Source organism: Bos indicus x Bos taurus, chromosome 2, assembly GCF_003369695.1.
Source record: "Bos indicus x Bos taurus breed Angus x Brahman F1 hybrid chromosome 2, Bos_hybrid_MaternalHap_v2.0, whole genome shotgun sequence".
Lineage (NCBI taxonomy): Eukaryota > Metazoa > Chordata > Mammalia > Artiodactyla > Bovidae > Bos > Bos indicus x Bos taurus.
The window spans coordinates 71,033,288-71,050,125 of record NC_040077.1 but is presented as its reverse complement, the minus strand read 5'-3'; the positions used below and the strand labels follow the sequence as shown (position 1 = coordinate 71,050,125).

General features: G+C 37.8%; 1 protein-coding gene across 4 annotated transcripts in view; it reads left to right on the top strand.

The window, feature by feature from the left end:
* The window catches only part of C2H2orf76 (chromosome 2 C2orf76 homolog), a 106,632-nt gene extending 90,090 nt beyond the window's left edge, over positions 1–16,542 (top strand). For all 4 annotated transcript variants that reach the window (XM_027562341.1, XM_027562347.1, XM_027562363.1 and 1 more), the window contains 3 exons: positions 1,065–1,102; positions 8,603–8,684; positions 16,366–16,542. In XM_027562341.1, coding sequence (XP_027418142.1) covers positions 1,065–1,102; positions 8,603–8,684; positions 16,366–16,442 — 197 coding nt within the window. In that variant the 3' untranslated portion in view covers positions 16,443–16,542. The remainder of the gene's footprint in view (positions 1–1,064; positions 1,103–8,602; positions 8,685–16,365) is intronic.
* The last annotated feature ends 296 nt before the right edge of the window (positions 16,543–16,838 follow it).

The window sequence follows — 16,838 nt, the reverse complement described above, 5'->3', positions numbered from 1 at the left end:
AGTGACTTCACTTTCACTTTCACTTTCACAGTAAATTAATTAAATGGCTAGGTAAAACTGAGTGGAGAATTAGTAACTTTCTGAATTTAAACCTGTTGAATGCTATGTCTGTTAAATAATTAAGAACTGATTATTGTCCAGTTAGAAGTACCCAATGTAGAGAAACTACTTACTGGAAAAACACAGTGTAGCCTGATTTCAAGATAAACAGATTAAGGAGTGAAGGAGAGATTGAATAAAGCAGATTAGATAGTGTGAGCCTGTGCAGTATTTGAAAACCAGGAGACAGACATTGGTAGTCTTTGAGTATTAGCAGCCTTGATCAGATTACCAGTGCATCCTTGATGGTGTTTAAATTCTGAGAGTGGTAGCAACTTGTTGCTATGATCATTTGACCTCCTGTCACTGAATCTCTTCTGAGAGATTAGTAGAAAAATAGTAGTAGTAGACATTAACAAAGACAGACTTTTTAAAAAACCTTATTTGCTAATCTTAGTATTTAGGGACTCTAACAAACAAGATAGAGTTATATCATTCAGCTGTTTTCTAAGGGAAAAAGGGCTGAGTTGACTACAGGTTATGGTATAAACACAGCTCTCTGTGTCAAAGGGCTTTAAAATATTTTATACAGTGATCTTTAATTTTAATGATATGCAAATGTAATATTTCTTTTACTGCGTATTAGATTTTTAAGTGAACCTGATCATAAGGCAGGGACCCAGATTCCTCACTTTCCTAGCTGCCACACTCCCCAGCTCACCACACACCTCATCTCACTTTGTGTATGTGTGCACTCACTTGTGTCTGACTTTGTGACCCCATGGGTTACAGCCCACCAGGCCCCTCTGTCCGTGGGATTTTCCAGGTGAGAATACTGGAGGGGGTGTCATTTCCTTCTCCAGGGGATCTTCCTGACCCAGGGATCGAACCCTCATCTCTTTGTGTCTCCTTCATTGGTAGATCCTTTACCACTAGCGCCACCAGGGAAGCCTTTTAATCTCACTTCAATAAGTTTGAAATGAAGCTTTAGAATAATTTTAGTAAAAAGACTTTTTTTCTTTCAGATAAACTGAAGATTGTTCATCAAGCACATAAATCAAAGGTATGTTTCATATGTACAGTATCTGGCACATAGCAGGTAATCAATTTTGGTTGACTTAGTGAATAAATGAATGAACATGTGTACTTCTAAGATATTTTTCATTATAGTAGCATTTTTCATTTTGAATTTACCCTTTAAATAGCCTTTTATCCATTAAAAGAAAAAAAAAAACCCTCTAAATTGTATTCCTGTTGGTAATAGATTCTTTTTTTAAAAAGTGTTAATTTAAAAAAAAAATGTTGTTAATATATTGAGTTGACCAAAAAGTTTGTTCAGGTTTTTCTGGTGCAGAAAAACTTGAATGAACTTTTTGGTCAACCCAGTATATCAAGCAAATGTTTAACAAGCATAAAACTTGTTGAAATAAATTCAGCTTACAAATAAAGGAAATCAAATTTTATATCTAGTCCAATTTCTTTGATTTTCTTAGTTCTATACCAGAAGAGGGCATTAAGAAAATAACGTGTTTTCTCTCATTTGACTCTCTCTGTGTGTTAAGGCCCCATACTGTGGCTCTCGGAAACAGGCCTGCTAGTTGCACAGAGGACATGGGCCGCCCCAGAGAGGACTGCTTAGTTATGTGTTTATAGTATGTTTACATTTCCGTCTTCATACTTTTTCAGAACAATGTTTTTATGTTTGCATCTCATGTAGATAGACCAGAGTGATCTTTTTTCTTGAATCTCAGTGACCTCGTATAGACTTCTCATTAAAACAATAATCTCCTCTATTATAGAAACTACTCAAGGACAAGGGACTGTATTTTATTCCTCATATCTCCAATACCTAGCACAATGCCTCATTCAAAGGAATGTTTCCATAACAATTTTTGAAGGAAGTATTTATTTATGGATTCATTTAATTTTATTCTCTTTGCTAGTCATAGATGATGCCCCCCACAAACACAGTCAGCTTTCAAATAAATGTATAACAAGAGATCATAAAGAAGATGGTATAAGGATATGTCTGTTGACTGTGGATTAGTAACTCAAATTTTTTTTTCCCTGTGGCTTAAAACAACACACATTTACTGTCTTATAGTTCTGGAGGTCAGAAATCTGAAATCAGTTTCCCTGGGCTAAAATCAAGCTGGTTCTTTCCAGTAACTTTATTTTTCTATACCAAGGACTATGTATACAAATTTGACAGCATCCAATTGTCAAATGCTTTGAAATTTGGTGCTTGTGTATGTCTGGGACTATGGTATGGAATCTTTACTTTGTATGGATGCTAGAATTGTATCTGGCCACAGACTCCATCCATTTTCTCTTGTCCAAGCCAGGACTGTTTTTAGGCTTGTCCCTAAAATGTGGAGAGTAGGAATCTTGATTTTATTGTAGAAAGAAAATAAATAAAGTTAAAATGAAACAAAAGGCTCTTTAAAAAGGTTGTCATCCTCCATTTAGTGTTGCATTTATATCATAGCTTGCTCATATGCTCATGTTTCCTAAAAGGAAATAATAAGTAGAGTATTCCTTTATCCTAATGAAGACCTAATTCATAATATTCAAATTAATCAGTATTATGATATTTTTTAAAAAATCAGAAAGTTTTCCTGCTATAGTTGGAAATATCTTAGAATTGTTTCTTATATTTAAAACATATGTTCCATCTTGGCACATTAGAGTTGTGAAATTAGAGCCCATTTTTCAGTTGAGCAATGTATTTACTTAAAGATTCTCCAAACAAATTGAGTCACTGAGGATGTTTCTGGAATCTGGCTTTATAAACTTCTCATCTAAATCATAGAGATTCTAGTTGAGATTGTTGTTATTTAGTTGCTAAGTTGTGTCCAACTCTTTTGCAACCCCATGGACTGTAGCCCTGCCAGGCTCCTCTGTCCATGGGATTTCCCAGGCAAGAATTCTGGAGTAGGTTGCCGTTTCCTTCTCCAGGGGATCTTCCAGACCCAGGAATGGAACCCCTGTCTCCTGCATTGGCAGGTGGGTTGTTTACCCCAAAGCCACCAGGGAAACCCAGTAAAGAGATAGTCTTCAGATTTCCTCTTTAACTTTTGTAAGGAAGAAGTCAATATATTTTTACAGATACAGTTTTAAGACTTAAAACTTTTACCCACATGTTCCTCATTTGTGCCTTTTCCAACTGCCAACCGTTTTTCTCATTTTTGCATGCGCCCATTTACAAGGCCTATAGACATCGCTGGCCCAGCCGGTCAGTTTTCCAACTCTGCTGTAATTTTAGTCTTCTTCCTTAGCCAAAGGGAAAAACTTCCAACTAACTCCTGTATCTTAATGAACTTGTTCACAAGGCATGTTCCCCATTTCCCCAAATTTCTAGGTTTAGACTTTCTTAATTGAAATTACCAGGTGTCCACAGAAATTTGGTGCCATCACCACAATAAAAAAGTGACTGGATACCTTCCCACCAAGCCTCCTGTCTGCATGATGAGCTCAGTGTTTGTTGAATGAATCAGTAGTCCAGTGCAAGTAATTACTATAGTATGGTTTATTTTGGTAAGAAAATGTACTTGTGTGTCTATGTGTGTAGTATGGAGTATAATCAGTAGGCTACTTGTAAAGTCATAATGCTGCTGCTGCTGCTAAGTTGCTTCAGTCGTGTCCGACTCTGTGCGACCCCATAGATGGCAGCCCACCAGGCTCCCCTGTCCCTGGGATTCTCCAGGCAAGAACACTGGAGTGGGTTGCCATTTCCTTCTCCAATGCAGGAAAGTGAAAAGTGAAAGTGAAGTCGCTCAGTCGTGTCCGACTCTTTGCGACCCCATGGACTGCAGCCTACCAGGCTCCTCTGTCCATGGGATTTTCCAGGCAAGAGTACTGGAGTGGGGTGCCATTGCCTTCTCCCAAAGTCATAGTAATTCCTATCAAAAAGATTTGAAAGAAAAACCCCAATTTCTGTCTTATATTTTGTGAGTTTGGAAACCAGATAGCTATCCTTGTTAAAAGTTTATGAAAGGAAGAAGTCACACCCTGTAGTAAACTTTGTAAGAAATATGCAAGATCTTTAAGAAGAAAACTTTAAAATTGCAGAGAGGTTATTCAGTTGTCCAGACTCATTGAGCTGAACTTCTCTTAAGAACTATGTGCTATCTTTATATGAAATTCCACCTTAATTTAACAAAAAAGAAAAACATGCAAAGAGAGATATAAGATGAGATTTAAGTGGAAATGTAAAGGATATTTGGATGGGAAGAGGCAACAGTATGAAGATGTCAGTTCTCTTATAGTTAATTTACAAATTTAATGCCACCCAAATAAAATTCTAGTAACAGCTGTGTGTATATATGTATTTGTATATATGCGTGTGTGTGTGTGTATGTGGTGTGTATATAAAAGCTAAAGAAACTGATTATAAAACTAACATGCAAAAGATAAATAATGAAGAATAGTCAGAAGAAAGAGAAATGAGAGTGACTAACCCTGGCACATTAAGACATATTGTAAAACTATAGTAATTAAAACAGTGTGGTACTGTCACATGAGCTGTTAGTTCAAAGACACAGAATCAGAAGTCCAAAAATAGACCCAATTATATATGGGAATTTAGTATATAGTGAATATTGCATTTCAAATTTATGGAGAAAATATGGAGGATTCAGTAAATGTTATTGGAACAACTGGAAAACAGTTAAATGAATCCATATCCTTTTCCTTATGCCAAAATAAATACTCAAATAAGTCTGAGATGAAACCCATAGGTAAGGATAGAGATTAACTAGATTAACATGAATGGATAATTTGGTCAAGTTGGGTGTTGGGTACATGAAGGGTTCATTGTACTATTCTGCATACATTTTATGTCTGAAATACTCTATGATTAGAAGTTTAAAAGAGGAAGTTAATTAAAAATATTTTAAGGAAACATGGGATTTTAAAGTAATCTTACACTGAAGGTCTTTTTAAGTATGATAGATAAATAAAAGATTGATACATTTTCCTTTATTCATTCAGCAGACATTAAGCACCTTCTTTAAAAAAAGGCTCTAGAAGGAAAATGAAGGAACAAATGAAAACTGGGAGATTTTCTAACTTGTATTACAGAAAAGACCTAATTTTCTTAGTGAAAAGTGAGTGTTAGTCACTCACTTGTGTCTGACTCGTTGTGACTGGCGTGGGTAGCCATTCCCTTCTCCAGAGGATCTTCCTGACCTGGGGATTGAACCCAGGTCTCCTGCATTTCAGGTAGATTCTTTACCATCTGAGCCTTCAGGGAAGCCCGGTTTTCTTAGAATGTAACAATATTCCACAATTCCATTAAAAAAATTATCCAACAAGTTTATTCAGTCTTGTGGACTCTGTGGGAGAGGGAGAGGGTGGGGAGATTTGGGAGAATAGCATTGAAACATGTGTAATATCATGTATGAAACGAGTCGCCAGTCCAGGTTCGATGCACGGTACTGGATGCTTGGGGCTGGTGCACTGGGAAGACCCAGAGGGAGGGGAGGGGAGGGAGGAGGGAGGAGGGTTCAGGATGGGGAACGTGGGTATACCTGTTGTGGATTCATTTCGATATTTGGCAAAACTAATACAATATTGTAAAGTTTAAAAATAAAAAAAAAAAAAAGAAACTATTCACACCTTTATTCACACCCAAATAAATACAAATTACTCTTCTTGGGGGCTTCCTTGGTAGCTCAGTAGGTAGAGAATATGCCTGCAGTGCAGCAGACCCAGGTTCAATCCCTGGGTCAGGAAGATGCCCTGGAGAAGGAAATGGCAACCCACTTCAGTATTCTTGCCTGGAGAATCCTATGGATAGAGGAACATGGAGGGCTACAGTCCAGGGGTCGCAAGAGTTGGACATGACTTAGTGACTAAGCCACCACAACACTATTCTTAATCTACATTTGCTAGATTGGCAATATCAAAATCTTTCGATAATACACTGTGCTGGTGAGGGTATGGGAAACAGGGGCTCTCAGTGATGGGTGAAGTGAAGTGAAGTGAAGTCGCACAGTCGTGTCCAACTCTTTGCGATCCCATGGACTGTAGCCCACCAGGCTCCTCCATCCATGGAATTTTCTAGGCAAGAATACTGGAGTGGGTTGCCATTTCCTTCTCCAGGGGATCTTCCCAACCCAGAGATCGAACCCAGGTCTCCTGCATTGCAGGCAGATGCTTTACCATCTGAGCCACCAGGGAATCCCAGTGATGGGTAGTGGTGGTATAAATGGGTACTGCTTCTTTGGAGAGTAATTTAGAAATATCTGTCGAAATAAAAATTGTACTTTCTCTCTGACTGAATAGTTCTACTTCTAGGAATTTATCTTACAGACAAAACTTGTACATACGCCAAATGATACATGGACAAGAATATTTGATGCAGGACTGAGTAGGATAGGAAGAGATAGGAAACAACCTGAATGTCCATCAGTAGGGATAGAGAGAGTGTTAATCCTTCCATTGGAATATACTGAAGCCTTGATAAATTATGATGCAGCTCTTAAACTGATTTTGAATGATTTTAAGATTTTTTTTTTTTTTTTTGTATTGGGGTATAGCTGATAATCAGTGTTGTGAGAGTTTCAAGTGAAGAGCTAAGGGACTCAGCCATATATATACATGTATCCATTCTCTCCCAAACCCTGCTCCCAATCTAGGCTGCCACATAACATTGAGCAGAGCTGCATGTGCTATACAGTAGGTCCTTGTTGGTTATCCACTTTAAATATAGCAGTGTATACGTGTCCATCCCAAACTCCCTAACTGTCCTTTTCCCTCATCCTTTCCCCCAGCAACCATAAGTCTGTTCTCTGTGAGTCTCTTTTTGTTTTGTAGGTTCAGTTGTATCTGAATGACTTTAAGATATTTTAAGAGAAGTTAGAATACAGCATATACCATGCCATTGTTTGTGTGGAAAAGTTTATAGGCACATCTCTGCCTGCATGTACATGTACAACAACAGTCTCTGGAAGGTACAAGGACAGTCTCTGGAAGGATGCATAAGAATTAGTACAAATTCTCTGGTGGAGAGCTGGGTTGCTGGGTGGAGGAGGGAGAAGCCTACTTCTCATTCTGTCCCTATGTACTTGGAGCATTTTGTCTTGTGAGCATGTATTACCTATTCTAAAATGATTTTTTCAGTAAAGTCCCCCCCCCCCCCCCTCTTTTAATCTGTGCACGTTTAAGCCCCTGTGCTCTTTCTAGTGAGAAAAGCTGTGGAGCGTGGCTCCTGGGGCAGCTCTTTTGACTGCTGAGAGGCCTTTCTTTTGAGTCTCTCTCTCAGCCATATTCTGGAAAGATAATCTGGTACTAAACAACTGCGTTCTGGTTGACAGGTGGTACTGTCTGCCCAGCAAGTGCTCACTACCAGCTGCTGTTTAGAGGCAGGATCAACATTTATGTTTAAGTGGATTTGTGAGTAGCATTGGAGAGCAAACTCTCCCTAAATCACAAAGAGAAATGTTAGTTAACAGGACTTGGGACCAAGTGTTTGTTAGCTGGAGCAGGGTTTTTAAATACGTGAGCTTTTAAGGAAAGGCAAGCTCACTTCTCTAAGAAGTCAGACTGGTCAAAACTGGATCTGTTGCAGGAAGAGGGACACCTACCAGGACTCAAGACTGAGCTCTTGTCTAAGACTGGGAAATGAATTGTCCGAGGAGACACCCATGCTGACAAAGCAAGAGGCTTTACTGGCAAGGGGCTCCCGGGTGAAAAGCAGGAGGGTAAGGGAACCCAGGGGGACTGCTCTGCCACGTGGCCTGCAGTCTCAGGTTTTATGGTGATGAGATAGGCTTCTGGGTTGTCTCTGGCCAGTCGTTCTGACTCAGGGTCCTTCCTGGTGGAGCAAGCATTGTTCAGCCAAGATGGATTCCAGTGAGAAGGATTCTGGGAGATTAGTAGGACATGTGGCATCTCCTTTTGACCTTTCCCAAGTTTTTCCAGTTGGTGGTGGCTTGTTAGTTCTGTTTTCCTTACTAGGATCTTCTGTTGTAAAATCATGCAAATGGTTACTGTCGTGCCTGACCAGGGTGGGCGGTTTCAGTCAGTGTTTCCACTAACAGAACCTTAGTCCCCCGACCACATCCTCTGAGCCTGTGTCCTAACCTCTCTGAGTCCTCCTGGGTTATTGCGAGGATGAGATGATGATGAAACAGAACACTGACAGCTAACACTACTCCCTATGTGACTGACATTGCACTGGGGGTTTTATATACTTCATCTCTGTTCATCCTCACCACATGGCAATAAGAAGATGCATTGCTACCCCTACATTTTTTTTCCTAAGGCTATGTAATATATTGAGACCACGCAGCTGGATATTTGTGGAACCTGAATTTTAACCCAGCTCCAGCACAAAAGCTTTGTGTTCTAGCCCTGCCTCCCTAGCGCTTTATGTAACGTGTGTTTAGTAAGCACTCACTATGTACATGTTCACTGCTTTCCCTACAGCGATGGGAACAAAATGTGACTTGGATTATTGCTGTGACGCAAAGTAACAATTCATTTGTCTTTGAGGAATCTCACCAAATGTGAAACTAATAAAAGTACTGGTAAAAAGTGGATTTGTTTTTCTTTCTAGACAAATGAACTTGTGTTGAGTTTGGAAGATGATGACAGACTCCTGTTAAAAGAAGATAGCACCCTGAAAGCAGCTGGAATTGGTGAGAAAGTGTGTGTGTGTGTGCATGCAGAGCTGGAGGGGCACTGTCTTTCCCGGCCTGGATGGTGATGTCTGGCTGATTATATTTAGATAACTTAATGCAAAGTAAATGCTACCCTTGGTGCTCTTTACACTACCTGATAATTATTCAGAGGGGAAGGACAAGAATGATGTACATTCAGATCGTTTGACTGAGGGCAGTAGATATCTGCTCTCCCAACGTTCAGCATGCAAATAGTTCTTTCCAGAAAGTATGCTCAGAATTCTGCTGAGGGTTATTTTAAGTGATTGACAGGTTATTACTCACTTAATAACCTACTTACTCATATCAGCTTCATTTGAGCTGATAGTTTAAGAGAAAAGGGCCCGGTAGAAATATCGTGGAATAATGAAGTGAGATGTTGTTTGTATAACAAGCAGCATGGTTTCTGGTAGTTATCCAAATCATTGCGAGCCGACCAAGTCATGGAATTTCAAATAGGGGCCTATGGTATGCAGTTGAAAAATTGCCTGATTTAGCCTTTCAATTTGGAATATGCATGCAGTTTTATTTTAAAGAAATGCTGTGTGACATGTGTTGTGACCATTAGATGTCACTATAATTCTACTTACATGTATACTCAGATGATGTGGTAGTACAGTGAAGGTTTCGAGAGAAATGTGAGCAGTTGAAGGCATTATGCCTCTGACATAATGAAGCAGCACAAATCACACTTACTTTCTAATGTTTTATATGCACTGGTCAAGGGACACTCTAAGGTTCATGAAGTCCATGTTAGGAATCCTTACATTTTTTTGACAGGTGTTTTATTGTTGTCACATCTGTCAGGAATTCATTTTAAAATGACACATGTGGTTGAAGTGGATTCCTGACATCTCTAACTTAGATAGGATTTTGAATGCCATGTTATATAATCTCAGACTTGTTTTCTGTGTCTAAGTCTATACTCTTGACTAGATTTAATGTCTTTCCATATTGTGACTCGGAGAAGGAAATGGCAGCCCACTCCAGTGTTCTTGCCTGGAGAATCCCAGGGACGGGGGAGCCTGGTGGGCTGCCGTCTATGGGGTCTCACAGAGTTGGACATGACTGAAGCAACTTAGCAGCAGCAGCAGTATTGATACAGAAATTGACAGCTCCATGGAAAAGATTGGAAAATTAAAAAACCAACTAAAAAGCAGTTTCATGGTATGAGAAAATTTTGACATCTCAAATAAGTGGAGAAGAGAATGAATTAGCCAGAAACTGTTGGGCCCATTGCCAAAACATTTGAGAAAATCAAACTTAAGTTCTTAGTCTTTATTCTAAAATAAATTCTATATAGATTAAATGTTTGCAATGTGAAAAAGTTTTTAGATAAAATGTAGGTCAGTAGTTTCATAATCTTGGGGAAAAGAGCTTTCTAAGCATGCCCTTGAAGCCAGAAGCCATAAAGCAGGAAGAAATGATAGATTTGACCACATAAACAGAGTTAAAGGAGAAGCAATAAATTGTGAAAAAATATTTGCAGCATATATGACAAAGAAAGCCTGACTTTATAAAGAGGTCTTATAATTAGTATTAAAAGGAGAAATAAACTACTGATAGAAGAAATAGCTAACATAAAAAATACTTCAGCCCTGTTAGTAATGAGAGCAATATACATGAAAATAGAGACTAAATTTTATGTAGCTTACTACTTTAGTGATTAAGAATTAGAGGCTGAAGTCAGAGTGCTTGGGTTAGCAGCTTGACTGCCACGTACTGTCTGGGTGACCTTAGACAAGCAATAATTTAAGACTAGCAGACACGGAGAATGGTGGTTGTATCTGAAGGAATGTTAGAAAATGGATGTTCCCTTGTACTACTGTTGGGAAGGTGTATTATCTCTAACTTTGTTGATCAATTTTACCAGTAAGACTTTCTCAAACTTACTAAGTAATTTTCTGTCGTATCTATTACCAAGCCAACAGAAGTATGCTTCCTCAACTCTGTGACTCCTCCAAGGTTGTGGTCCTTCCTGGTTTGAGATTCATTGATGTAGAGCTTTATTGAATGGAAATAGAAAATGTATTGTGTGATGCCATTTTTATTTTTAAATGTATGTATTTACATGTCTGTATATGTATATGAAGAAGAGATCATATACTAAAATTATAAAAATGCTTTCCCTGGGTGGTGGCATTGCTAGCAATTGTTTTTTTCTTTATTCTCCATTTATCTAGTTGTTCTTGTAATTTAAACTTTCTTTTATAATTTACATGTATTACTTATAAAGTAAGGGCCCAATTTTAAGGAATCAACTCCTAAATTTAGGGAAAATTGGTTTGAATGATGGCTCTGCATCTGTGACCTTCTGGAAGCCATTTAGAGTCTCTGAACTTCTACTTCGATTTCTGTAAAATGAAACAGAAATAATAAACCTATTTCAGAGGGTTGTCATAGGGTGAAGTAAAAGAATGTATATGAAAGCATCTGGAGCAATGCATGTAAACGCCCTCAAAAACACTTCATTTTATTTGGAAACCATTTTGGAGAAAGCAATTGACAAATGTTTTGAATTTGTTAAAATCTCAAGTTGTTGGTTTAATTGTCATCAATTTCAGACTTATATAACAAACCACCTATAAAGGTATAAATCAAATCACTTTTTTTTTTTTTTGGTCGTTCTTGTTTTAAGGCCATATAGATCTTCGATCAGAATCGGATCATTTTCATGGGTTCTCCACTGGTTTCAGGTTGTTACTTCAAACAGTTCTCATGCCCTGGCAAGTCTGTAGCCCTGGTTGAGGGTGTCTTCCATCCCTGTTGGGAGCAACCCCCTCTTCTGCATGTTCCCCTTTGTTGCTGAGAGCAGTGTTTCTGTACCCTTGAGAACAAGCCACAGTTATTACTCATGGGGAAGGAGGTGATGGCCCCTGGAGAGCAACAAAAAACTCTAAGTGGGAGTAGAGTTGTAAAAGCAGTACTTGAAATGTGTGATTTTTCTAGGGAATTTTCCCTCCCTTGCTGCTGTGCCTGGTTAGGTTTTTGAGAGGTTTTAGGAGAAAAATTCTAAGTCATCGCTTTCTCCCTTCTTACCACTTGATCTTGCTGTAGAGCTGTCACTCTGCCATCACAGCCAGTTGCCATGGGAATAAGGCCAGTGTAACAAATGTATCATTATGACTTTTCTGTAAAAATCATGAAAGGAAAAGAAAGACTGTGAGGGGGGAAATTAGGGGAACAAACTGGTTTGAAGATTTCTTTTCTCACCAAGAAATTCTCTAGCCTTTTATCTACATTGCAGATCCCAATTGTATATTCTACGCTCGATGTCAGGGGAGGTTTTTGCTTGTGGATTTAGTCCTGAAATACATCAATAAAAAGATTTGTTTTGTGGAAGAAGGCCTTACCTAGAATTGTTATTTATAATTTAAAGATCTTGTTGTTAACAGTTGTGGTTTTATGGACTAATTCCCCTAAGTAATACATTTTCATGTTAAATATTTTTGGGGTTATATTTTATCTCTTTGATTTTGCTGCATTCTACTATTGCTATCTTTTGAATTGTCTCCGGTTTAGGAAAGAAACTGAAATAGGGTAACTCTTCTAAAGTCAGTTGTGTTTTACTGGAAATATTTTAAAACAAGACACAGTCTGGCAGACTCTAAGTGCTCACCTCTGGGAAGAGTTCGAATCAGGCCACGTCTTGGAATAATTCCCCAGTTCCCTGTGGCTTGTTTTCACTTTGTGCGTCACTCCTCTATTGTCTGCCCACAACCGAAACCCAGTCTCGGTGCCCGGCCCCTCCCGGTGATCTTGGCTAGGCAGCTCAAATTGTAGGATTCCTTGGCTCCACTTCTTTATCAGGATCATATATGATTAGTGTTTCCTGAAGGTTTGAGTCCCTTTCCCATCCTCTTTTAGGTAGTCATATCTTGAGGCATACATGCTTTCCTGCTTTGACAGCGTGTTTAACTGGCTGTTCATGTTAACATCACAGCAGCGATGATCTGGTACTTGCTAAAATAGGTGGCAGGCCCTGGGAATTTGGGATCCCAGAGAAAGAAGATGAGAAGGAACCTTCCAGACATGATTCGTCCCTTTTTGCTCTCCTCTCGGGCTTCCCTGGTAGCTCAGATGTAAAGAATCTGCCCGCCGATGCAGGAGACATGGGTTTGATCCCTTGGTCAGGAATATCCCCTGGAGAAGGGAATGGCAACCTACTCTAATATTCTTGTCTGGAGAATTCCATGACTGAGAAACCTGCAGGGCTACAGTCCATGGCGTCACAAAGAGTCGGACACAACTGAGCGACTAACACTTTCACTTTGCATGCTGTTGTGGAGATCACAGTGTCCAGTCTATCAAAGGTCAGATGTATTTCTATATTTGTTTTCTCCAAACTATAGTTTGAAATCTTTCTCAACCAGCTTGAAAACAGATTCTCAAGCAAATAAGAAATAAAAGACACACGATTGTTTGGAACTACTTGTTGGATTGTTGACCTCCTTTGGCAAAAAGTTAGAAATAAAACAGCTGTGGGCATGGTTTTGAATGATTTGGAGATTAGACTTTTGTGAAACTTGCAAGGATGAGTCCTGGACCCAGGCGAGACAGTGAAACTTTGTCCTTTTGGTGTCAAATTGCTGCAGAAATCACACCTTGCCCTTCCTGGATTTTTTTTTTTTTTTTGCCAATAATCTGGAGTTATTATTCACATTACAGCCTGCTCTGATCATTAATTGTCTGTACTGCAGTCAGGACACTTTTCTCAGCCTCTTTCTCAGATGACAGTTGCTGTGCTGCACACAGCTTTGATATGAGGCTCGGGATTTAGAAGCCATACAGTAAATCCTTGTTGATAGACGGGTTTATTGAAATAAGTTAGTTGAGGAGTTTAAGTATATTATACTCAACTTTCCTGAGATTTTTGCATTTAAAATTGGTTTTTCTTCTTTTTTAAAAAAATTTGAAGTTATTATTTTCCCATTCAAGGTGTATATATGTGCATTTTATAATGGAAACATTATAAAATTCTTAATAATTAATTTCATATCCAACATTTGAATGTCCTGGCTTGTGTTCATTTCATTAAACTTGAAAGTCAATATTAAAATGATCCACAAATGTATTTGGAGAGTTCTTACTTGGTTTCACTTGCTAGTAAGACAAAGGGATGAGCTGGTGGTATATTTATTGGATTTGAGAATGCACATTCATTTCCCATTCACATGCCAGGGCACTATGCACCTGCGTGCATGGCCGCCTGCAGCACATTTAATTTAAAATCAGGTGCCCTAGGGGACCAGCATGTGGTAGACTTCCTGAGGGTTCTTCTGGAGCCATTTTAAATAGAATTTGGGATAATGGAGGAAAGGGTGATTATGTAGAGGTCTTGAAAATCTTTTGTAATTTGTTTTCACTGTAATTGGCAAGTAAATTTTCAGTCTAAATACGTGAAATCATTGTCTCAGACATTTTCAATAGGGTTATGTAGATTTAATAAAAAACATAATATTCTGTTTCTGCTTAAGAAATGTTACTAAAATTTAAAATCCACCTTATGTCTTTCTTTTGAATGTTCAAAGCAGCTAACTCCTAATTTGTGTGTTATTCTCCAATTTGTTAAGGGTGAACATTTTTATCAACCTGGACCATTTGAATTTAACCCATTTGTCAATCTAGTTTTCCTGAAAAAAAATTCATTCATCTGAAAATAAAATCTTTACCTTAGATGACCTCATTTTTAAGCCTGTAGTATATAAATAATGGATTGATCTATAACTTAATTAGACCCAAGAGAACTTATGTGTCAAAACAGAAATGCTTTGTCAGTTCTTTCTATACATTCATTTAATTCTAAACCCATTATTGGTATCCTGAAGAGCCGTAAGATGTACTAGTTTCTCAAAAGGGGTACAGATAAATGTCAACTGCGGTTAAGTGAAAATGGTTATTACAGTTAGTGTGTATTGAGCAAAGCGCTGTGTGGGCAAAGCACTGTGTAAAGTTCTGTATGTAAATAGCACATTGTGTATGAAATCTTGCATTGTGATTATTAAGAACAGGGGACTTTTGCTTATTCTCCTAACATCAGGAGGAGGATATTAGAATCACTTGCAAATTATGTAGGTCTACCTTTGGGCTTGCTTCTCTTCAAAAAAGGAGCTTTTTATTTAAAGGATAGATCTCAGAATATCTTCTCTTTGAATACTGAATTTTTTGAAGCCCCCTTTTCAACTTTTTACTAATTCCTAGTCTAGAGCTCTTAGCTGTTAATTTAAACGCCATTTTCTTGTAAAATTTAACTGTACATTAACTTACTATTTGCCCAGGGTACATTTGTATACAGCCCCTCTCATCAATTCCCAGTTTCTTTCTGCTGTGTTTTCCCTGCTTGCCTACACACACACACACTCAGGCTTATTGTAACAAGAGTTCATAATATGATTTTTATCAAGATTAACCTTCGTTTAATCTTGAATATATAAAAGGGCTGGAATGAGGATCTGAGACTCTGGGTGATTTTATTTTCTTCTTTCAACATTTCCATATTTTCTGTAAAGACCACAGGAATTTAGGTTTGAGAAACATTAAATTTGGTATACTTAAAACCAGCAAAAACATTTTTAATGAAATGTTATGCTAAGCTCTTTAATTTCATTCTTCTGTGATAAATTCTAATGAAGAGATGAGAGCTTTAAACTGGGAGACCAGTGGTAATCCTTGGCATCCTTCCTGATTATCCTATTTATTTGGCTTGAAGAGTTTCACTTGTCTGTTTTTAGAGAATATGTTAATTGAGTGATCAGTATTCATTACAAATAATCTTGTCTGTTTTCTTGTCAAGATTCTGAAGGCCCTTTTGCTCTTTCTGTAAAAGCTAAGCAGGCTGTATTAACTTCTGATTTAATTTAAAAAATGTGGAACTTGTTGGTGCAACACCTTAAAGAATTGCATGTTTAATAATTGGAAGGCTTTCCATCAGATTTGTCTCCAGTCTGAATTAATAATGTTGCTGACTTATTGTTTTAGAAGACAGAGTCCTTGACCTGCTAGGTTGAAAGAATTGTGACTGCTCTGAACCTTTGTGGGTCCTTTAGCTGTGCCATATCCCTTGTGAATAATTAGAGGTATTTGAAGGTATTGCGGTAGAAGCCAATTTGTGTCTTTCACTTTGCATATTGTTGAAGCCTCATGAATTAGTCATAAGCGGGCAAAAAATTAACTTCTTCAGACACATATTTTGATGGGTCATGAGGGAGAATGTAAAGTGATCTGTAAAATATTCTACTGATCCTCTAAGTATTAAATTATTATACCTACAGGCTAATTTCAGAGGGGGGAGAAAAGAGTTTTCATCCTCCTTCAGGAACAGAGTAACACATTTGGAAAAAAAAATAATGGCTTATTATTTCTAGGATTGTCAAGAGGACTATAAATGAACAATTTTATGATTTCTTGGAAACCAGATTCATGTGTTAACTCTTGTTTTTAATTTTTTTGGTTATTTTTCTTTTTACTTTTAAATTGGTTGAATTCTAGATTCTCGTACTTAAAACTTCTTGGTGATTTTGTGAAATGTGAAACCATACTTGTTTTTCTAACTTTAGGCCTTGGAAGCACTGAATCAATGAAATATGGATTTCCATACTTATTTAAAATCTAGTTTTACATTAAAATTTTTTTCCATTTTCTATTTTTCTTTTTTTTTCAGCCAGTGAAACTGAAATTGCATTCTTCTGTGAAGAAGACTATAAGAACTACAAAGCTAATCCCATTTCATCCTGGTGAAAACCTCACAGAGCTTTCTTTTTTGCATACTTGTATTAAGCTCTTTATTCCACTAGTGAGTTTCTGAAATTGACAAATAAACTTAAAAAAATTAATCCCAGCCTCTGCCATTTGAGGTAAAATCTGTGGTGTGTTCTCTCTGTGCAGGTCTCATTTCTTTCTTTCTTGTTGTAAAATAATGTGTTTATTTATGGGAAAAACATCTGGTTTTAAGTGAAAGAAATAATTATTCAAAAATCACCGTGGAGTGTTGGCTCTTTAGTTAGAATTTGTTTCTCTAAATTAGAGGTCATTTTGGTGACTTGCATGTTGGATTCTTTAAAAAAGATTATAAGACCAAGGTCATTCTCTTTTATTTTGTGTTTTCTCTAAAGTTTCTAATTAGAGCCCCTGTTA